The 22,790-nt window shown below is 40.7% G+C and overlaps 1 protein-coding gene across 5 annotated transcripts in view; it reads right to left on the bottom strand.

Annotated features, from left to right (window-relative positions):
• Positions 1-271: 271 nt before the first annotated feature.
• spag17 (sperm associated antigen 17) overlaps positions 272-22,790 on the bottom strand; it is a 115,395-nt gene continuing 92,876 nt past the window's right edge. For 4 of the 5 annotated variants that reach the window (XM_079667703.1, XM_079667701.1, XM_079667700.1 and 1 more), the window contains 36 exons: positions 22,504-22,716; positions 22,374-22,411; positions 18,734-18,847; positions 18,481-18,635; positions 18,167-18,276; positions 18,013-18,083; positions 14,802-15,053; positions 14,569-14,683; positions 11,448-11,576; positions 10,966-11,079; positions 10,643-10,794; positions 10,200-10,302; positions 9,658-9,821; positions 9,385-9,499; positions 9,136-9,290; positions 8,812-8,956; positions 8,271-8,695; positions 7,468-7,653; positions 7,011-7,150; positions 6,711-6,841; positions 6,223-6,356; positions 5,957-6,145; positions 5,543-5,656; positions 5,337-5,388; positions 4,885-4,975; positions 4,711-4,761; positions 4,439-4,532; positions 4,157-4,268; positions 3,874-3,913; positions 3,680-3,744; positions 3,032-3,168; positions 2,721-2,899; positions 2,461-2,521; positions 989-1,136; positions 525-695; positions 272-438 (listed from right to left, as the gene is read on the bottom strand). In XM_079667703.1, the coding sequence (XP_079523829.1) occupies positions 410-438; positions 525-695; positions 989-1,136; positions 2,461-2,521; positions 2,721-2,899; positions 3,032-3,168; positions 3,680-3,744; positions 3,874-3,913; positions 4,157-4,268; positions 4,439-4,532; positions 4,711-4,761; positions 4,885-4,975; positions 5,337-5,388; positions 5,543-5,656; positions 5,957-6,145; positions 6,223-6,356; positions 6,711-6,841; positions 7,011-7,150; positions 7,468-7,653; positions 8,271-8,695; positions 8,812-8,956; positions 9,136-9,290; positions 9,385-9,499; positions 9,658-9,821; positions 10,200-10,302; positions 10,643-10,794; positions 10,966-11,079; positions 11,448-11,576; positions 14,569-14,683; positions 14,802-15,053; positions 18,013-18,083; positions 18,167-18,276; positions 18,481-18,635; positions 18,734-18,847; positions 22,374-22,411; positions 22,504-22,716 (4,694 nt within the window). In that variant the 3' untranslated portion in view covers positions 272-409. The remainder of the gene's footprint in view (positions 439-524; positions 696-988; positions 1,137-2,460; positions 2,522-2,720; positions 2,900-3,031; positions 3,169-3,679; positions 3,745-3,873; positions 3,914-4,156; positions 4,269-4,438; positions 4,533-4,710; positions 4,762-4,884; positions 4,976-5,336; positions 5,389-5,542; positions 5,657-5,956; positions 6,146-6,222; positions 6,357-6,710; positions 6,842-7,010; positions 7,151-7,467; positions 7,654-8,270; positions 8,696-8,811; positions 8,957-9,135; positions 9,291-9,384; positions 9,500-9,657; positions 9,822-10,199; positions 10,303-10,642; positions 10,795-10,965; positions 11,080-11,447; positions 11,577-14,568; positions 14,684-14,801; positions 15,054-18,012; positions 18,084-18,166; positions 18,277-18,480; positions 18,636-18,733; positions 18,848-22,373; positions 22,412-22,503; positions 22,717-22,790) is intronic. The other variant, XM_079667702.1, reaches the window with a different exon arrangement.

Consider the following 22,790-nt stretch of genomic DNA (forward strand, 5'->3'; position numbering starts at 1 on the left):
CGGCCCGGCTAAAATAACAGGATGGCCTACCTGCCTGTCAGCCTTCCATCTGTGCACAAACTTCTCTCGTGCCCTCATTGGTCATGTGTGCGTTCGTGTGTGTTGGAGGAGGGGCTCTGTAAGGAAGTCTGAAGGAAGAGGCAGATTTCTTCCTGTTGTGTAGTTTCAAATTCTAGCGCACTCGAGCTAGTTTCTCCATTCTTACCTACCCTACCTTTAATTGCAGGGATGGGCTTCCATAAACAACAAACATACTCACAACACCCTGATATAATTGCTACAATTATTTCAGTAACAGTTTTATTTGAAACATCATAAAGATCCATATAAATGCTTCATTTCTGTTGAAGAAAAGAGAACTGAGTGATATGGATGATGAGGAATCAGATGGGATGTTGATAAGTATTCTTCACAGAGGAGTGGTGCGATTGAGATGTCCTGAAATGTATAAACAAAAACTGGTTCAGATATTGTTACTGCTTTATAACCACATCTGACATTTGTTTATTTTATTAGATACAGACCCTTGTTTGCTGAAGGACTGGTGAAGAGGTTCCCAGCTGGTCTGTGGAGCTGTGCGGCCCCCCGTCCTACAGGTAGGCTGGAAGACAGCTGACGGACCCCCGAGCTTTTCTTGTTGTGTGTACTGCTGTGGTCCTTGAGCCAAACATCATATAATCTCTCAGGAAGGATGGGTGAAATGATTTAAGGAACATCTTCTATAAAGACTTGATGAATCTCAAAGCAACTGCACGTTAACATTAATTAATTCCGCTTTCTCAAAGGAAATGTCCTTATGTCACCAGTGATGTCAACTTGATTTAAAAAAAGCACCTGCATATTAAGTCAAAGCAATGCTAAAAGGCGGAATTCTGGCTGAGCCGAGTCATATGTTTGCTATATTTGCTTGCGGAAACACTTGTTTCTAATGACTAAGGATAACAATCTAAGTGTTTCTTAATAAGTGAGCAACTTATTGAGAGGATATTGGCAGTGACAGGCAGGTAGAGGATGTCTGTCTCAGTGTGGATGATGATATCTTCAGAGAGGTTCTTCTTTGGCTCCTCCTCTCCTGCTTGGACTGCACACATGGCAAACAGCTGAACCTGCAGCTTAACATGCAGACCTGCAGCCACCTGGACACACACACACACACTTCTTACAATGTGGCTCCTTTAACCCTTTGGAGTTGACTGTCACGCCGGCGTGATCAGATCACATGACCTGTTCAAGCCGGTGCCGCATAAAAACAACAGTCCGGACAACATTGCTGTGTGTTTCTGTCAAAATTACTGGCTTGAAACTATATCCCAGTCTTTGTTTCATGCAAAAAGACCCAGTAAACACGGAGATACGATGATATCAAGTTAATATATTTCAAAAGTATGAAAAATGGAAGCACATATTTGAATATCTTCGCCGTATTTGATCATTTTACGAAACGGAAAATACTGTAAACTGTAGATCCTGCTCAACAGGATGTATTTACCAGGGAGGGGGTGAGGTAATCAGGTAAACGGAGTGATACGAAGCAAGACGAAAAGAGACGAAGAGGGACGGCGGGAACCGAAGAGAGACGAAGATATACGAAGACAGGCGGCGGGAGACAAAGAGAGACAAAGAGAGACGGCGGGAGACTGCGATTGAAGTAAAGTGACAGACAAACATTGATAATTTAGATATAGTTAGATAGATTTAGAGTTTTGAAGATTCAACTATGATGAAGAGAACTCTGAACGTGAGTCAAGCTATGAGCTTGTTTTTTGACATGGAGGAAGAGGAGGAGGAGGAGGAGCCTGTGATGTTGCCCTCTTGTCGTAGTTGACAGAAACTGCTTTGAAGCGTGGCACAGATAAAGACAGAAAAAACAGATTTTTGTTCATAATGTGTATATATATATATATATATATATATATATATAATATTTATAATAACACTTTTGCCTTATCAGAATGAAATCCCATGGACATTATTTAAGCTTTTAAATGTTTTGTTGTGCCTACTGTGTCACTGTTGACAGAACTTGAGAAATGAGGGAAAAAAGCCTATGGATACACCTGATATTTGTTCATAAAATGTGTATATAGGTTCATGCTACCTCAATCAAACTTTCACATTATCATAGTGACATCCCATGCATCTATTTCCAGCTTTCAAATGGTTTCGGTGTGTGTGTTTGTGTTACCTATATGAAAAATAATATCATTTTCAAAATCTGTTTTTACGTTTTTTTGTGATTTTGGGTCCAAAATGTTCATATAGTATCTCAAAATGAAAGAAATAACTATCAGGTTATATAGGTGAGGTTGTCCTTAAAAAGAGAGATACCAAACATTGACATGCCAAACATTTCTTAATGGGGTTTAGTAAGACAAATCAAAAGTATGCGAAAACGGCCAAATTAGCCCAGGACTCCAAAGGGTTAACACATTTAGTCATTACACCCAGCTGGAAACTCACAGGCCCAGGGTTGTAGATGACACGGAGGCCTGTAGTAGCAGGAGGCTGTTTCACATGGAACCTTTTAGAGGGAGAGATCGAAACAAAAAATAGTTGCAGGTGAATGTTTTCCCTTTAGATTTGAAGGTGACTCAGACTCTCCTGTACCTCACCAGAGAACTTTTTTTAAATCTCTTGACACCCTGCTAATTATAATGCTGAAACTAAATTAATAAACTAATACTTATTTTGATTATTTCCTAATCCATCTGGTGTCTTACCTGCAAGTGTCAGCACCCACGTTCTTCATCACCACAGTAATTGCAGAGGAGGTGCCCTCCTGCAGAGTGCCAAAGTCAACAGTGGAGGGGAGCAGCTGGAATCCCCTTGCTATGACACTCGGATCAGTCAGAGAAATAGTCCGACACTTCCTCCTCACCGGCTCCTCCACTGATAGGAACTGGGATAGAGTGATGTGTGAATAGTGTGTGTGCATGTGTGACAGTGCGTGTGACACAGAGAGAGGGGAGCATGTAGGTGTCTAGATATATAATGATGTATAATAGAATAGATTTTGGGAATGTTTGGCTACCTGTTGATTTGGTATGTTGCGAGGTTTAGAGGTGAGGATAGAGGTTGGGAGTCTGACTTTAGTCCTTCTGAGTTTTCCAGTCACATCCAGCTGAACCGACTTGCTTTGCCCAGGTGAACCCCTCACACTGCGTTCCCCTGGATACATAGAAACATGGTCATTCAGGCATTGATCTAAATGCCCATGACCTGCATCACAACCGATTTAGAAATAATCTAATAATCAATGACTGTGAATTGAAGGAGGCGTTGAGATGCAAGCAGCTATTAAGCATCAATTCAAATACATTTCCAACCAACATACAAGTAATGTTACATAACTTGTTGAAACACAATATACTGTTTATACCTGCTAGAAAATATAAATCTTTAGTCCTATTTAGAAAATGAACTTGGTTTTTTCTTTGCTAGCAATGTAGGTATTTGCACCATACCAGTGAGAAAATGCGACAGTTTAATGCACTTTGTTGCTCGATGACGCATGAAATATAATTCAGACTATGACCTCAAAATGTCCCTGATATATTCAGATGTATGTCCTGATTGATTCTGCTGTTCCCCGTGCTTCATGCTAATCTTAAAATAGTCATTTGAATTCATTCTGCCCTGCATTTGACACAAAAGATATAAAAAAATACTAAAAACAAACCAGCACTGTGAGGCGTGGGGTTGCTGGGTCTTTCCTTAAGCCTCCTCTCACTTCCTGCTGCATGACTTTGAGCAAATGGAAACATTATTTAGACAAGCAATGTATGAGGAAGAAAATCAACTGATGTTTTATGATTCACTGCTAAGTCAAAATCAAACAGGAAGAAGAACAGTTTATAACATTCTCTTTATTACCTTGCCGATTGAGAGGGTGTTGGGTTTAAGGGTCGTGGGGCTGCAAATAAAAACATGATATATAACACAGTATGCATTTGACTGTATCTTCATTTGAATGAATGCACTCTTTTTAATTCACTTATTGATACGGATGTTCTTCCCTTCTAAGACAAGCCAAATTGTCTGCCGTGGAAAATATCTATTTAGCTACTGTTTCTTTGTACAGATTCCCAACAGGACTCCTTTAAAATGAGTTTCACCTCAGCAGCTGCTGGTGAATACTGACAGTATAATAACCTACTGTTCTCCTGTGGGGCGTCTTTCAGGAAGTCTTCAGCACTGTCTGAGCGGGGGATCGGAGGGAGATCCATGGATAGACTCCTCATGTCTGGTGTTTGGTGCTGGAGAAGCTCCTGGAAAACAAGCAACACTGTTGTGTTTCTTGTTTTATGTTGTGCGTTTTTCATGTCAGAAAAGGTGAATTGATGTGTGTTTAGCTTGAAGGATTTTTCATAATAATGCTGCCACAATTGTTAAAGAAAATGTACTTCGGTGTATGCATTGATGTGAACACATACAGTACCTGATACAATTGGATATTTTCTGGGTAGAAAAAAGGAACAATGCTTTTTGTCCTCAGAGACTTTCTATAAGCCTCATCTTCACACTTCTCCTGTCTGAAACACACACAGAGGCAAATACAGTATAGTGGGATGTGTAGTAAGTACAGCTCGTAAATATCTTATTTTAAATGTTATCGCAGTGCTATAAAGATAATCAGTAATACTTTGAACTTGATAAGCTACTTAACGTCAAGGTGGGTATAAAACAGTGTGAGAAGAAGCCTGTGTTTACCTGTGCTGTGCAAGTCTTTTAGTCCATGTAGACTCTTTGCCATTTATAAAACTAGACCGGAGAAGAGATTAAAGAGGATTTTACATACACGTACTTTTTTTTTTAATACATGGACAATTCACTTTAAAGAGTGTAACCTTATCTGTTCATGCATGGCATTGTAATTTCTCCTACCTCTCATTAGCTACTGTGACTGTGTCTCTTGAAACATCCGACTGCTCAACTAGAGCTCCGACTCCTTGGCTGTACAGGTTGGCTATATCCTCTGTGGAAACATACAGAAGAATAATGGAAGAAACATACCTTTGGCATTTACATGTACTTCATTCAAACTACTAAATATTAGACTTGAAAAGCCTCAAATGTAATTGCATGTCAAGCGAGTACCTGATCTATAGTTTTGTCACACAATATTTTAATGCTCGGACAAGAAATCTAATGCAGCCATCCAATATACTTTAGAATTGTTCTCATTGTTATTCCTTGTTATTTTGTTAGCTTTGAAAATATTAGCTTAACTGTAAAAAGAAAATTAACCAAGGCACTGCAAATGAACATTTTATTTCTTTGGACTCCACTGAATATATATTGTTCTAAACATAGCCTACAAAACGGCTTTTTCCCACCTGAAGTCCTCTTGTCAAAGGTGTGACCTCCAGTATCTTCTTCTGCAAAAGACTTTAACATGCATAAGAAATGATTTATATAAATATCATGTAAATCATTTAATACATTATTTGTATATTTTCTGTGTTCATTGGGGAAAGACAATGGCGCTAACATTCTTTTGAAGTACTATAACTTGTGTCTGTGTTTGTTTGTGTGCACAGACCAGGACCAGATTGAGCAGATCGCTGGCATGAGCGCTCTCCTCCTCAGTGCGAGGGTCTTTGACCTTCATCTCCTCTGAACGCTGCTCCGTCTCCATCAAACTCTCTAGGTAATCCTGCAGTCACAGACACATTTCAACTTTTTCAAAGCAGTAGTATCACAGTGTGAAGGTTCGAGGCCTTTCTTTGACCATGCCAGAAATCACTTTTCCAGGTGACCAGGTTAGGTTTCTGGTTTTAACGGGATAATCTTTTTGATCTGCCTGAGAAAACAGACCTGTAGACTCGGTTTAAAACTCAAGCATTAAACAACAATTATAGGGGAATCCAGAAGGATAAAATACCACCTACATATAACAGCAATTGGAAAGTATTGACAGTATATTATAGATACCACGGACATTGGTCTGTTTTACCTTCAGTCGTGAGTCCACAGTATTTCTGAGTGGTGTGGTGATTGGTCGGTGCTGGTACAGCTCCCTCGTCTCCAGGACTTTAGGGCTGCTCCTGGCGGGTTGACGCTGTGCTGCTGAGCCAGCGGACCTCTCTCTCAGAAACAAACCTAGACCCATGTGGGTACCAAACGGAGGACCTGGGCTCACTCTCTGGAAAAGAGAGTGTGTTGAGTGTCTTGTTTTTCTGTGTGTAGAAGTATAATACGTGTATATTTTCACACCTGTACCTCTGTTTGAGGGAAATCATGCCAGCTACGGTTTTTGAGGTTGGGAGGGGTGATGTCCGGGTTCTGTTTCCCTAGCAACCACTGGGACCACACGCTCTGATGGCTAGGCTTAAGGATGGTGATGCCAAACTCATCTGTAAAAGAACAAAACTTCAGATTATATTCTGGACATTTACATAACCTTCCCTTTTGAATTTTGGTCAAAGGGGATACAACACCATTGCAAGTAACCAAACATAATGGACCATTATCTTGATTAAAATGACAGATTTTTCTAGGTTTGAAAATTGTTAGAGGCATTTTGAAAAATGTCAGTATCAACAAAAAATAAGATAGGGCCAGTTATATTTGTACAAATGTAATACTGAGAAGTTACATATTATATAGTTGCTAAAATTTGGATAGATAATGAAACAGTTCTAAGTGAATCCGCTGCCTAAAGTTATTCTTTAGTTATGTCTTGGTGTTATAGATATTGAACAGGGCACCTTGTGTGTCCGGCAGTGGCTCCTTCAGCAGTGCGATGGTGGGGTCAGAGTAAGCCTGGTAGAGCAGCTCCTCAACGGTCTGAGAGCTCAGCAACTCAGTACCAGAGCCGTCCTCATGCACCAGAAACAGCCTGCAACATAACACAATGTTCCTCTGACATTATCATCCACAAAAGCAGTACAATAATAATACTTAAATATCACCTTATCACTACTGATAATGTATTAAGGCAGAATACATATCATTTTATACCAATAGCAACATTAAAGGGATAACAATTAATAAAAATTCTGGCCCACCTGGGACAATGTTCTCTGTGTTGAACATGTATCCTGGCCCTTTCTCTGTCCTCCTCCTCTGGCTCCTCCTCCTCACCCTCTTTAAGTGTACTTGGAGCAGGGATATAGTTCAACACTAATACCTGTCCATCTTCCATCACCTTTAACACACATGCAAAGTTCAGAGGATATTTAATGACTTTATTTATTATCAGAGAATCTGAGAAGGACAGTTGTTTTTAAAATATGTTTTATATGAGGCTGTCTCCACAGCCATTACGTGTTACTTGTTAGACGCTTTTACCCAAAGCGACTTACATACTCAATACTGTGGATAATCCTCACAGGAGCAAATTGGGGTGAAGTGTCTTTCCCAGGGACACACTGACAACGACATGCTGACTGTAGTGGGGTTTGAACCTGTGCCCCCCCTGCCCCCCACACGCCTCCTTACTTCACATCTTCCTATAATCCTGACCTGAAAGTGGTTTCCATCGGGGTCTGTAACATCACAGGCCACTATGTCTGTATGACTCATGGTGTAGCTTCCTGATTGGTTTGTTGGAGTGCCACCCATTGGACTGGGGGTTACAAGGGGGTCGGACGAGTACACACATTTCCCATCACTTTGGATCTGTAGGAGCCCCCCACTGGATGGAAACACCTTGGAAACACAAGCATACACAAATAATCAAACATGTAAATCAGTGTGATTGTCAATCTTCTTAAAAGCAGTAAAGTACGGCACATCCACATCCATCTATCTTGCAACAAAAAAAACACACCCTGAAATATGATTATTTGTTTTTGTTTAAAAAGCGATTATTCTTCCCCTGTAGCACTACACACAGGGCCAAATATTATAAAGTAAGTTTGAGGGATGTTACTAGTGGACCATTATTATTACTAAAGATATACCCAAAAAGCTTATATGCAAACCTGGCTATAGTTAATCATAATTATCATTTTCGCAGAATTGTCTGGCAATGTTTGCAGTTTACGTTTAAATGTTAAAAAAACATTTAAGAGAAACATATACAATTTAATTGATTATAATTAGCTACAAATTGATGTTGTGACAAATAGTTGACTATTTATTATAGGCAAATGTATTCATGAAGAGTCTGACTTGGTGCCACATGTTTATCATATCAAGACTGACACTGTGGTAGGTAGCAGATGAATGAGAAGATGAATACAAAAGTAGAACAATGCTGTAATCACATACAAATCCCACCATAACATTAAAAATAGATGTGTTATTTGTCATTTACTACCCACCTCATATGCTCCTTGGTTGTTCCCAGTGATTACAGTCCCATCTGCTAAGAAGACGTGAGCCATGTGTCGCTCTGGGTACATCACCACTGTGCAGCAGCCCTCCTTCTCCATCAGCACCACCCGCTCCTTGGCAGACACACTGTCCTTATTGCTCTCACATGCACTACTCTTACCATTGCCAGCCACAGTGTCTTCCGCAAACACACTCTCCTCACCGTCCTTATACACACTACTTTCTCTTTCATCACGCACTTCCTCACACTCAGTCCCACCCTCCTTGTCACACGCTATCCTTGCACTGTTGCTGCTAATGTCTTCACCGTTGTCAACAGCATCCTGAATATTTTCAGAAATGCTGTCAGCACAGCACGTGACACACACACACTCAGATTCAGTGGTTGATTTAAGGGTCTCATGCTGCTCCCCTGGAAAGTAACAGACACATGGACTCAGGTCAGATCAAAACAATAACCTTAGTTTAAAGATTAAGTGCATCTTAATGTGAATATGCTTGTGTGTTTTGTATGTATATTCTGGTCACCTGTGTGCAGCAGTATGTGCTGTGGTGTGCTTGGTGGTCTGTGTTGGTACAGGCTAGTGATCCTGGTTCCGTCTGCATGTTCTACACTTAAAGATCCGTCGGGGTTCCGGACTGAAACCACCAGATCCTCGCGGCTCAGCATCACCTGACGAAGCAACACACGCAAAGATGCTCGGACAATTATGTTGACATAAGAAACAGATTGGATGTATTGAAATACAGAAGAGCACCTCCTTGAAACAATCTATGCCCATTACTGAAATTAACATCTATATTCATTGAAAAAAAGGAAACTGAAAGCCGAAACTTCTACTGCTCTCTTACGTCATGGGTGATGGGGTCTGTGGCCTTGAAGGCGAGGAGAGGCGTGGTGGGTTTGTGTTGGTGTGTCGTCCCCACAGTGTAGATGCGAGCTCCAGACGGACTTGTTGTTAACCAAAAACCTCTCTGACCACCAGCCTCCTTCTCTGAGCTCGGCTCTGTGTAGACGCACATAAAACATACAAAGTTTGGGTTTATCCTGTGCTCAGTGATTATCGAAGTGTTTTCTATTCAGTGGTGCTGCACTCTAACCTTTCTTTCTGTCCTTAGTTTCTTGAGACATGTTTTCTTCCTCAACTTCAGAATCAGGAACCCACACCGGACCAGAATCCTGGCTGAAGCTGACTGAGCCATCAGCAAACAGAACCTGCATTGCACATATGATTTGAGTGTGTGTGTGTGTGTGTGTGTGTGTGTGTGTGTGTGTGTGTGTGTGTGTGTGTGTGTGTGTGTGTGTGTGGGGTAAAAGAAGTTCAGGTCATACATTGTCAAATAAGAAGTCATACATGTGCGCACAATGTTTACCTCTGTAGACCCGTCTCTCATGATTCGGATCACAGCTCCCTGGCTGGTGACAATGCGGGACAGTTCTTTGGAGAGGGAAGCGTCCTGAAGCTGCCCAACAACTCCTTCACCATGAAGAGGAAAGCTCTGTTTCACCAACATACCCTGCTCCTCTGAGGACACTCCTGGACACACAAATACAAATACATATTTTCCAGCGAGTGATGGGAATACAAAATGTATGGAATATATAAACTCACATTTTAAGGCAAACACATTTAACACAAATCACTATCTGCAGGTTGAGTCTCAAATAATTTAAATGGAATACACAGAATGCATTAAAATATATTTTTTAAATTAAAGCCACTTAATTATCAATAAAAAGGTCTTCAATTTAATTTGATTTGGTTTCTCTCCGAGTGCAATAACTACCAGTGGCAGGGCTATTTCACCTATTCTCACTTCATCGTTACACATGCAGTTTTATAAAACTACACTTGTGAGAATACACACACCTTTGTCTGTTCGTGTAAACTTTTCAGAAAAAGTGCAACCCTGACCTTGTGCATCCTCTCGCAGGAACTGCAACAGCAGACCGTTAGGTACAGACAGGCTGAGACTGTTGAATGGACTCGATGGCAATACTGTCTGACCTTCACACACCTTAGATTACAATCAACCACAAACATAAGTTATGACCAATACAATAATAAAAGCAATATAATCTTCACATGTAGCACAAGATACAAACTATAGGTCATTTCTTCCAAGATGGTTGTTACTATTTCATATCGAGTCTGGAGACCAATTTAACTTGAATTCTTATGGTTAAAAGGTTGTTTATGTAAACATGGACTGTCAGACCAGACATTGGTTTAAATTGAATACATAATAAGATAAAGGTATTGTATTAAAAAAAAAAAGTAAGCCAGTGATAAGCCTTTGTTTAAAATCGTATTTCCGTGACTGTATTAATTTGTGCCTTCTTGTGAGTCTGTGGAACCTGGGACAGTGGAGGTCTGGCAGGGTTGTGTGTCTTGGAGGGAACAGAGTCCAGATCTGTCCCCTTAGAGCAGTAAGTGGAGGATGGGGGAGGGTTGGGGACAAAGGTGCCGGTATCTGGAGCCCCTCCCTCTCTGGTCTCCTGAGGACTCACTAGGATATCACCAAACAGAAACACAGTTAATACTGCCAAAACGGAAGTCAATTCAACCCTTTGTTTAATCAAGACACAATAACAGGAATATTCAAAGCACTGAGAGGGACCATATTCAAATTATTTTCAATTTCAAGTAAAGCTTGAAATATTAAAATACAAATGAATACCTCTATATTCTCCTGTTGGACCGTAGAAACTGTATGAGAGATGAATTCCATTGTCTAAGACAGCTGAGAGGGAGCCCTGTGTCACTCTTTTCACAGGCTGTACGGGCTCTGACACTGAAAAGGACAAACACACAGGCACACAAAGAGGGACGTTCATCAGCATGCACGTTTCATCATTAAAATGTACTGACAGTACTTAGGAGTGTTGATTTACCAGTACAATTGTCTACTGTTCATGGTTTATTCAGGACCAACATGTTCAGTTTAGGAGGATTTTTTTTTCCAGCTGAGACTTTTTAAATATATTTTTTAGTTTTTTAACAAAAGTTGCAGGAAATATAGACATTTGAGTAAATCACCTCAAATGTGTACTCAAATACAGCACTTCAGTAAATGTACTTTGTTAGATTGCACCACTGGATCAAAAATAATTTAAAATGTCCAAACGGGCCAACTGTCTGGAGTAGGAATACCATCTGTACCTTTTCCGCCATTGGTTTCTTTGTCTTGGGGCTGAAGGAGAGGTTTCACTAGATCAAAAACAACTTTGTTGATGTGTGTGCAGAAATAATGTCCATCCTTCTTCACAGCCAGTTTCATTAGGATGGAACCTGGAGTGAAAACAGAATAAAACGCATGTGGACAATGCACCCATCCAGCAAGGAATAGCTGAGTCGCACTTTGCTTTTCACAAACCCCCCCCCCCCCAGGGTTCCTGCAGGTTTCGCCAACTGAAATTTAAGACTTTTTAAGACCTTTTTAAAACCACTTTGAATAGAATTTAAGAGCTATTTCACGGCAAGAAAGTATGAAGCAAAATTGCTATGAAAGAAGAAATATGTCCCATAATTACTTACAAAGTAAATGTATTCATGTTCAACATAAGAACAATGACTGCACATCACAGCATAACAGTACAGAACTGTGTTAGCCAAAAAGTGTGTATGTGTGTGTGTCTGTGTGCTTGTGTGTGTGTTTCGGGCTGTGCAATTAATCGTATTTTAATCGCAACTACGATTTTGGCCTGCCACAATTACAAATACAACATAATCGAAAAAAACTATTATTTAGCTTTGCTACTGTAGGTTGTGACAGTGACAACATATTTAATCTAATTAATTTGAGTCTAATTTATATTTATTTATCATATGTTTAGTAGCTTGTGGAAGTGCGCTCCAAAATATTTGTTGATCTTGTTTATTGGTATTTATTAGGGATGTAACGATATACCGAATATCACGGTAAATAAACTTCCCAATACCGTCGTGAGACTGACCAAATTTACCGCGATTTTCAAACAAAATTAATTAAAAAAAATAATATTATTTTTTGTAAACACTTTTTTTTTTTTAAACCTTTATTTAACCAGGTGGTCCCATTGAGATCATCGATCTCTTTTTCAAGAGATACCTGTCTAACATGGCAGCAAGTAGGTTACAACATGAAAATAAAACAACAGATATCACAAAAGGACATCGTATTTACAGGGCTACATTTAAACACCTAGAGACATTGACAAGTATCAACCATATATTTATATCTCGCCCTGTCAATAAGCCTGGCGTTAGACTTTTTCGCTGTCCGTCATTTCGACAGACAGGATCATAAAATATCCATCATAATCCCTTATTACCCGTCGGGTCTGAAAAGTTCACGATAGAGCATGCTCGTGAACTGTCAACGGAGGGGGGGGCGGTGTTATGCCGTGTGTGCATGCACCTCGCGGGACGCGAACAGCGTAAAGCAAGACCTCCCAGACATGTATTGATCTGTACGGCGAAGTACGGTTTGGAAACTATATCATTTCCTTTTGGAGGGCATGCATAACACGGCATAACACCAGAGCCTCGCTGCGGGGAAACGTTGGTGCTGTTCCGAGTTTGTTCTAATCTGTCAAAATGACAGACTGCTTTCAGATTTTTCCGTCATTGTTAAATAAAATATTAGGTTAACGCGAACACTGCTGTCCCAGCAACATCAGTACCAAGCGAGAGAGTTTTTTCCAGAGCAGGGGATATTGTAAATGCCCAAACATCCCAGCTTATAAATACCTGGAAATGTGGACATTCTCATATTCCTAAAAACCTGTCTGATGATGCTGAGTGAGTGACTAGTGAGTTTGAGTTGAGTTACTTGAAAAACTAAAGTGAAACTTGATTTATTTTATTGCAGGGTCTGATTATTAAATGTCCTTGTTTATTTGTGAGATGCAGTGGCATAAAGAAAATGCTTACTTTGTTTGGTAGTACCAGTAGGTACAAAAACACTGGTTTTCTTGTTCCAGTCTGTTACTGTCACTTTGTTTTTGACACTTTAAAATACTGCTATCCTACAAAAATGCTGTAAAAATCTGATTTATTATGTAATAAAAAAACATTTTCCGAGTAAAAAAATGTTTTATTGAAAAAAAAAATTCAGATTTTTTTTCTTCTTCCCTTTATTATTCAATATCGCGATAAGTACCGTACCGTGGACTTGTTATCGCGATATTATCGTACCATGAGTTTTTGGTATCGTTACATCCCTAGTATTTATTATTTTGATATTATTTATTTAAATATATCATTTATTTAATTAATTTTTGTATTGCTTTTTCAGTTGAATTATACATTCAGGGTAATCAACAGTTAAAAAGATAATGTTCAAATTATTATTTGTTTTAAAGTTCAATAAATGGATGTTTTCAAAGTCAATGAATAATCGTATTTAATAATTGTGATATCAATTATTGACCAAAAATAATCGTGATTATGATTTTTGCCATAATCGTGCAGCCCTAGTGTGTGTGTGTGTTTGTGTGTGTGTGTGTGTGAGTGTGTTGCCTTGGCTACAATCTTTCATCATTGCTGTTGTATGATTGGTGTTTAGCTATGGTATTTAGCGTCTACAGCACCTCCGCTTTTAGGGTTGACGCAGACCCAAACGTCGCCCGGAGGTCCCCCGGTGTTGTTGCGGGAGCTGCTGCACTAGCTAACGCTACATTAGCAAAACAAACGCTGATTTCTTTTGCAAAAGGTGCAGCGGGCTTCAAACACGTTGCCCTCCACTGATTTCAACCAAGCACTAAATTAGATGTTTTCCAACCAAATACGGTTGAACTTACACTTCCCCATATTTATTTGTAAGTAGATTCGAAGAGACATGAGTTTCTGACTGCCGCTAGCTGAAGCTTGGTTGCTAGGTTATTAGCTGGGTGTTCTCCGATAAGGGGCCGGGGGAAACAAAGTCAATGATTACTGGTTCCATGTTGACTTATTTCAATACAAATTGTTGGGGGGAACTGAAAGGCTCTTACCGTACTGGTTACTTTGCAGCTCGGACATTTTCCCCAAAACACATTTTAGACGCAATCGCAACACAGAAGTACCTTTCAAATCCGATCATTTTTAAGACCTTCTAAATCATATTTAAGACCTTTCTTATTTTTTTGGTCATATTTAAGACCTTTTTAAGTCCTTAAATTCAGATTTTAAAATTTAAGAATTTTTAAGACCCCGCGGGAACCCTGCCCCCCCCCTAACAATGTCAACACTTTTTTAATTACGCAGCACTGCAAAGTAATGTTGTTGGAGCTTCCTCTACAACCTCGACTTTTGTAAATACCTTCAACATAGCTGATATTCTCCACGGTGATGTGTCCTCCATCTGAAGGGAAAAGGTTCTGGAGACGACCTGCAACACGGATCAACTTTCCATCCATGTTATAGCCTGTGAAATCCTACACAATCACAGAAAAACACGTAACTCAAATTATTTTGTAACATCTCTCTGTAATGAGATGTGCACGCTGGCCACTATATATGTTTTGCTTAATGGTTTACTGAGTGTGCCCTCACTTTGAAAGGCTCCGCTGATGTATGCAGTTCTTTGTTTTCCTCCCAAGGGGGCGCTGTGGTGTTATTGGACTCTATGTTAGTTCTGGCTGAGCTTCCTGCTCTGCTCTTCTTACCAGTGGGCAAAGTTTTACTTTTCTTGTTGTCAGTCGACATAGCCTCCTCTTTTTGCTGTTGGCCTTTCGGTGCATTCTCCTTCTTTGATTTCTTGTTCATTTCTTCCTCCTTCAGCTGCTCCTGCTCTATCTTCCAGGCCTGTATCATAACACACATTTTAATATACAAAGAATGCAGTTATTTCCATACCATTGCTGACTTTTCAGCTGGGATCAGCTCCAGCCATCCACGTCCCTTAGGATAAGCAGTTAAACAATATAGATGGAGGAATACATTTAGTGGTTTGTTTAAAAAATGCTTGGGCACGAGATTCTGTAACTATTAGGGGTGTAATGTTACACGTACCCGTACTGAAATTATTCGGTACGGGCCCTTCGGTTCGGTACACGTGTGTACCGAAGTGTACCGAACGAATATAACGTTAAATGTAAAATATTGAGAACGTGAACAACTTTTTGGAAGTAATCTCAGGTGCTGCGCCGCAGCATTCAGAGTAATTTGCTCACATTGGGTTCAACGTTAGAGCGACCAAGTCATTTCATCGGACGAGAGGCATGCTATGAGAGCTGGGGCCTCATTTATAAAGGGATATACGCTCAAAAAATGTTTCTACGCAATGTTTGAGATTTATAAAATACTAACTTGACGGGAAAACGTGCGGTCCTCCACGCAAACTCTAACCCATGCGTACGCACTAAGCACAAAAACGGGAGAGACGAGAAACTGCGACACCGTTGGCAGAAGGAAGAATGGAGAGAAATATGTGGAAATAATACCATAAATAAAATGTTACCTCTCATTTATCATATATGAAGAATTCATTTTCAAACATTGATTAAAGCCAATCTTAAAATGATTTAACAAACGCCTGTTTGAGGCTCCTCAGTGCACACAAAAACATAACTGGGAGAAATAAATAAATACGGATATGTTATTTAAAACCACCTCGAATATGTTGTGTTAATGTTATGAAATGTTTTCTCTTAAATGATGCGGTAAGCAGGAGGACAGAATTACGTCTAAACTGACGCCGTTTTGCATTTCTATAGGTTGTAGATGCTATCCCATTTAATCATGTTTTATGCCGTTTGCGACTTGATAAGTCGCTCGTAAAACACAGGAGGTATGGAAACTAAGAGCACCATATGTGGTAAATTGTACAGCTAATATAACACAACACATTAGTTGTATTTCCTTTAACTGGTGGATATAGAGTTGCTGCGGGGGGGGGGGGTTGAGATGCACAGGCTGCAGTGGAGACGCTGCGCACAGCTGATCGATAGCTGGGACACAAACCGCCAAATACAAAAACATAATTCAGATCCAGTTGTCATGACTCCACTCCGGAGGGATTCCCCGATCATTTCTTACAGTTTCTCATCAAGGAGGGGTCTCCTGTCCCCGGTACAAACACACAAGGCTATGTGTATTTTTTTTGTCATTAACCTTTTTCGGACCACTTATTTATTTAATTTGGTGACGATCCGACCTCCATGCTGCTACTCTGGTTCAAACTGGATCCACCAAACAATATGATTTATCTCGACCTCCCCAAAATAACCAAAATCTGACCCGGTGTGAGATGTTTTTTTTTTAGCTGTTCTGTCGTCATTTCCTGCAATCTTCTCCATGCAGTCAGTCAAAATGAATGAATGAAAGGGCGTTTCTTTGACTATTTATAGGCAAATATGGGCGTTACGTGAAGCCCGCAAAAGCTGCACCGCATTTCGAGTCGGTTGTGATTTATAAAGGGAAACCGGCGTAGGAAGTGCCATACGCACTTTTCTCGCCGGTACGCAATGTTTTGTGAATCAGAAATTGTCGGAAAATGTATGGACCTATTTTTCGGATTTCTACTACGTAAGAAACCTTCCCACGTCAATCCTACGCACGGCGTTATACATGAGGCCCCTGGTCACAGGGATGCGTTCAAATTTAGTCAGTAATTTGAGGAACTGTCGAAATGGCGAACGCAGATGAGCTCGAAAATCCTCCAGCATCATTGAAGTCTCCGGTTTGGGAACATTTTGGTTTCGCACAAAGACAGATGGACCGAACCAAAGCTGTTTGTCAGCATTGTTCAACTAAAATTGGTTACGTGGCTGGCAATACATCAAACTTGCACACTCATTTGAAAAGGCATCACCCGAACGTGAATATCACCGGTACCAAAAGTAAAAAGACTGAATTTCAAACCCAACTCCCGCTTGCATTTAAGCCTCCACCACTCGCAACAAGTTTAGACCGAGGCAAAGCTATTATAAATTGCCAAATATCCTTATGTTGCCATGTTAGCAAAGTGCTAACCGGCTGTATCTGCTACCTCTGTCCCTAGCGAGAGGGTGTTCTCCACAGCAGGAGCCTTTTGGCAAGCAATGCGGACAAGTTAATTTTTCTTTAAAAAAAACATGAAAATACAATGAGAAGCAAGTCATAATGTCAAACTGGCTGCTTAGGTACTACTACAGTACAGTTCAAATACAGATTATTTCAGTTCATCGAAATGTTGCACCTTAAATGTTTATTTTATTATATTTTGTATTTATTTGAGTAAATATTCACAGTTTAATAATAATTAAACACCCAAAACTAATAGTTTATGTTTTGTGAGTACTAGTACAGTAGGCTACAGTTCAAATACAGATTATTTCAGTTCATCGAAATGCTGCACCTTAATGTTTATTTTATTATATTTTGTATTTATTTGAGTGAATACATTATTCACAGTTTAATAATAATTTTAAAAAAACCAAAAAGATTTTATGTTTTGTGATAATTTTTTCTGCTGTACCGAAAACGTAGCGAACCGAACCGTGACCTAAAAACCGAGGTACGTACCGAACCGAAAAGTTTGTGAACCGTTACACCCCTAGTAAGTATCTGATGATACAAATCTCCCCAGATTTAGATCTTAACTTTAAAGCTAATGTGGGATATTGCACCACATCTCCCAGAATGATTCATCAATTATTTTACATCAAGCAGGCTGAGCGACTGTTAAGCTATCCTATTTCGTCTATCTAAAAAAGTTACAACATTGATTAAAAAAGACAGTACAGAGCAGACTGTTATAGTGAATGTGTTTCTGTATACCAACTTTTAGAGAGCCTGTTCGGATGACCGGCTCCAGTGTGTCCTCCCTCTCTGCAGAATCTGGCGACTTTTCATCTGGTCCAGGAAGAAAACCATCAGTATATTAGTATGGTGGTAATGCATAGTTACCAAAGCTTTATGTTGACAAGCTTTGGTACCTCTCAGATCCTGAGCAGGGCTGACATTTCTGAGTTGCATTGTCTCTCTCTTTAATTCTTCCTCTTTTGTCCAATCGGAAATGCTTTCTGCCACATGCTCCAGGTACTTCCTATCAGAAGGTAACAATGATATTTAAATATATACAACACTCCACATATGATTCATTTTCTAAATGTTGTTCCTGTATAATCTAATGTCGCTGATTAAGGGAATTTATTTGTGTTCTTCCTCACGTAAAAAGAAGAAAAAAAATAATTATGAATATTCCAATAACAACCAAACACCGTGTGAAAATGTGACCTTGCATTCTGACCTGAACTTGACATCAGTGTGAAGGGCTACATCCCAGAACTCCTTGCACTGACGATAAGGGCTCATTGGATTGTGACAGAAAACGTACAGGATGTTGTTATGACTTCCTCTGAAGGTGTCCAAGCAGCAGTAATCCTCGGAGGCTAACTGCAGTACCTACACATTTAGAAAAAAAATAAATATGAAGGTTTTCAATCCAACAATTAGGGTTTTTAGCTGAAATATGAATTTCATGGTACGATTGAAGTGTTCACCTGTTGGAAGATGGAAGCACTGTGGTGTTCAGCATAGTGCCAGTCCTTCAGAGACCTCAGTCTACAATTCTGAATATCACATAAATCCAGCTGGCAACAGACCCTTCTAATCTTCTAGGGATGGATCAGGCAAAAAATCAGAACAGTAGTCACTTTTTTGTATTATAACATTTAAAAAATAAATGTTATGGTCATTGTTTATAAAGGAAAAAAGAATTAAGGAGCCGGGAGCAGGGGGTAATATTCAACAAAAATGATTCCCAAGATAAAAGTTGTACATTTTCAATAAATAAGTATCAACTTTATGATTAAATACTTTGTTATTTTTCAAAAAGTCACACATTTACGAGAAAACTAATTCTGTCCAGCCATCCATTTTCCCCCGCTTATACGGAGTCGGGATGCAGGGGAAGCAGTTCGAGCAGAGAGCCCTAAACGTCCCTTTCCCTGGCCACATTCACCAACTGACTGGGGGTTTCCAAGGCGCTCCCAGACTAGCATGGAGATATAATCCCTCCACCTGGTCCTGGGTCTGACCCTCAGTCTCTTCCCAGCTGGAAGTGCCTGGAACACCTCCCTAGGGAAAAGGCCAAGTGGCATCCTTATTAGGTGCCTAAATGACCTCTACTAGCTCCTTTCTATGCAAGGGAGCAGCAGCTCTACTCTGAGTCGCTCCAGGATGACTGAACTTCTCCCCTTATCATTAAGGCAGATGCTAGCCACCCTCCGGAGAAAACCCATTTCGGCTGCTAGTATTTGCAATCTCGTTATTTTAGTCATGACCCATCTTTCATGAACATAAGTGAGGATTGGTATATCGAGAGCGTTGCCTTCTGGCTCAGTGCTCTCTTAGTCACCATGGTACAGACCATCCAATGAGTCCAATGACTGCTGAAGGTTGCAGACCGATGACGCCAACAGAACCACGTCATCTGCAAAAAGGTAAAGATGCAATCCCTAGCCCAACGAACTGCAGCCCCTCTCCTTCATGACTACAACTTGAGACCCTGTCCATGAATATCAAAAGCAGGATTGGTAACGAAACATATCTCTGGTGGGGGCCAACCCTCACTGGAAACAAGTTCAACAAAATCCACAAAAAACACGTAGACGAGATAGGCATACTCCCAGGCTCTTTTTAGGAGTAAAAAGCTGGTCCGTACTTCCACGACCAGGACGGAATCTTCATTGTTCCTCCTCAATCTGAGGTCCGTCTATTGGCCAGACCATCCTTTCCAGATCCTTAGAGTTAACTTTCCAAGGGAGACCGAGAAGTGTAATGCCTCTATAGTTGGTACACACCCTCTGATCCCCTAATTTGAACAGGGGAACCACCACCCCGGTCGTCCACTCCTTTGGTACTGCCCCCGACTTCCGCGCAATGCTGAGACTTGTCAACCATGACAGTCCCTCAACACCCAGAGCCTTCAAGCATTTCTAGGTGGGTCTCCTCAACCCATGGGGCTTTGCCAGTGTGGACTTGTTTAAAGAGCAACTTCCAGGTTAAAGACACCTGTGAATAAATGTGTAGGAAAATGATGAATACACTAGATTTTCCCAAAAATATACAGAAATATATACTACAGTGACATCTGGCGTCGTTTTTGTAAGAAATGTTCACTTCCGCATAAAAAAGCCTCGGCACTTGACCTCCCGCGTGTGACGTAACACGGGGGACACAAGGGGGAGAGCGGTGTAACCTATTAATAAACATGGATCCCAATGCTAGTTTCGACACAGAAGACACAGAAGAAGTTGAACATGAATATTCGAATGCATATGACGTACCACAACCTTATAATTATGAGCCTGCTAGGCGTCCAAGAGACCAGGAGCAGCCAAGGATTAGAAGAAATAACGGCCATCGGAGAGAAATTGAGCTGTGGTGTGAGGAGAACCAGTGGAGAACTGGGCAGCTATTTTGGTGAGTGACCGGCGTTAGCTACAGAATGTTAGCTAACGTCACATCACAACATTGTAAAGTTAGCTATCATATATCAGGCTATAACTAAAGTAGTATTGATAATATAGTAACGTTACTGGCCGGACTGTTGATACTGATCCATAACAGAAACTAATGCGCAAGTATCAGCCGTATCTCGCGTTACCTAATGCAACTCCACACTACGGTGCTGTGTACCGGAGGAGAGACGCGAGATACGGCTGATACTTGACGATCTGGCGGAGAAAGGTTGTGGAGCATCCGTTGATATGTCGTTGTAAATGGCTTGATGGAAAGCAGGTGTGTAGTCGGGGAGGGTGCACAGCTGATTGCAGCAGGTGAGTGGAGGTTGAGCCAGGAGACAGGAGTGACAGCCACCACGCACACACAAACAACACAGACAGGGGGAAACAAACAAACACAAAGGACACGGCTGGAGCAGCACAGCCACCACAGCGTTACCTAATGCAACTCCACACTATGCCTTATGGTGCCGTGTACCGGAGGGGAGAGAGAGAGAGCAGCGAAGGGGGGGGGGGGGGGGAGAGAAGTAATACGGTTTCCCGATAAAGCTGTGGAGAGTATGTGCTGCAGGGAGGTGGATGCACAACGCACCCAGGAACGAACGCTAGCTCCGGTCCTTTTTACTGTGGACTCGATGTCCTGACAGGCTGGTATTTGTGCAACCTGCACAAACACAATACTGCACCATGATTACAAATGGTGAAATACAATGTAAAACTACCGAAAAATACCAGCTCCTTAAAACACAACCGCTCTACTCAACGCAACTCTACTATACCCGCGGTCAGAGAGCGGAGATGTGTCCCCTGTGTGATGTAATATGACGCGTTTGACGTATGACCTTAAAAAAAAGCCGTTTTTAAGAGCAGAGCTCAAAATTGCTCCTTTCCCTCTGAATTCCTGCCCTTATGTCTCGTAAAACATATCAAATCCTGCATTCACTTTTTTAATTGTAATTTTCAAGCAAGTTTGAGCATAAATGTAGAAAAAATAAAAACCTGCAAGATGCTCTTTAACTACCTCAGTGACCTCCTCCAGAGGGATTGATGTTGATCGCCCATCATCCTCTGATAGTAGAGGCTCTGCCTCAGGTTGGTTCAAGAGTTCCCCGAAGTTTTTCCTCAACCAACATAACACCCTAACTGTAGACTCAGCTCCCTCCCCTGTCATTAGTCTACTGCCTCCGCGACATTAAAACCTGGATGTCTACTAACCTTCTCCAATAGCAATTTGTGCAATTTGTGGCCCCCAAAGCACTACTCCGGGAGACTGGAGATCTCCTTCTAGTTGTTGATGAATGCACCAACCATCCTTCCCCTGAAGCCCACAACATTGGTGTTATTCTGAGACCAATTTGCCTTGGGAGACCCTACCAGGAACAGTATGTTTCTGACAACACAGCCCCCAGGGGCACACACACCTCTCCACTAAGATAAGGTGATGGTTCCCGGAGAATTCTGTGTTGTTTTGTAATTCTTACTGCACAAAAGCTATATTGTGATAGAGCAAATAACTATATTGTGATAGAGCATAGTATAATTTGATTAGATCAATCAATGTAGGCATAATTCCTATTCTTCACATGATTTCTTCAATGAATATTACCCCCCTCTCCTAGCTCCCAATGTATTTATTTTATTTTAAACTTACAGCACAGAACATATAGAAAAATACCTCTGTGTTACCAGGATTTTCCGTGAGAAAGGTGAAACCTAAAGTTAAAATGTTGAATTAGATATAGCGTGTTTCAGAGTCTTGAATATAGTTGTAAGCTAAAATCATATCATCACAGTAATTGAATTACCTTTAGTCCGTAGGGTATTAATCTGCTGTTTAGAGTAGGATAGTGGGTTGTCCCAGGGGATTGATGTAGTCATCTGTTCCTGTGCTGGTCTCAGTGTTCCCAGTGGTCCAGGTGGCCTAAGTAGTACACCTTTACTGTCCAATCTGGTCAGTGGCATACTCTCAAACACACTCCGATTAACCAAACGCTCCACCTCCAGCCATGAAACAACATCTGTGGGATATCATAACGTTTTAATATCCCTTTGAAGCTGATCAATCAATATCTTTTTTCAGAAGAAACAAAGA

This window comes from Notothenia rossii (genome assembly GCF_949606895.1).
Source record: "Notothenia rossii genome assembly, chromosome: 3".
Classification (NCBI taxonomy): domain Eukaryota; kingdom Metazoa; phylum Chordata; class Actinopteri; order Perciformes; family Nototheniidae; genus Notothenia; species Notothenia rossii.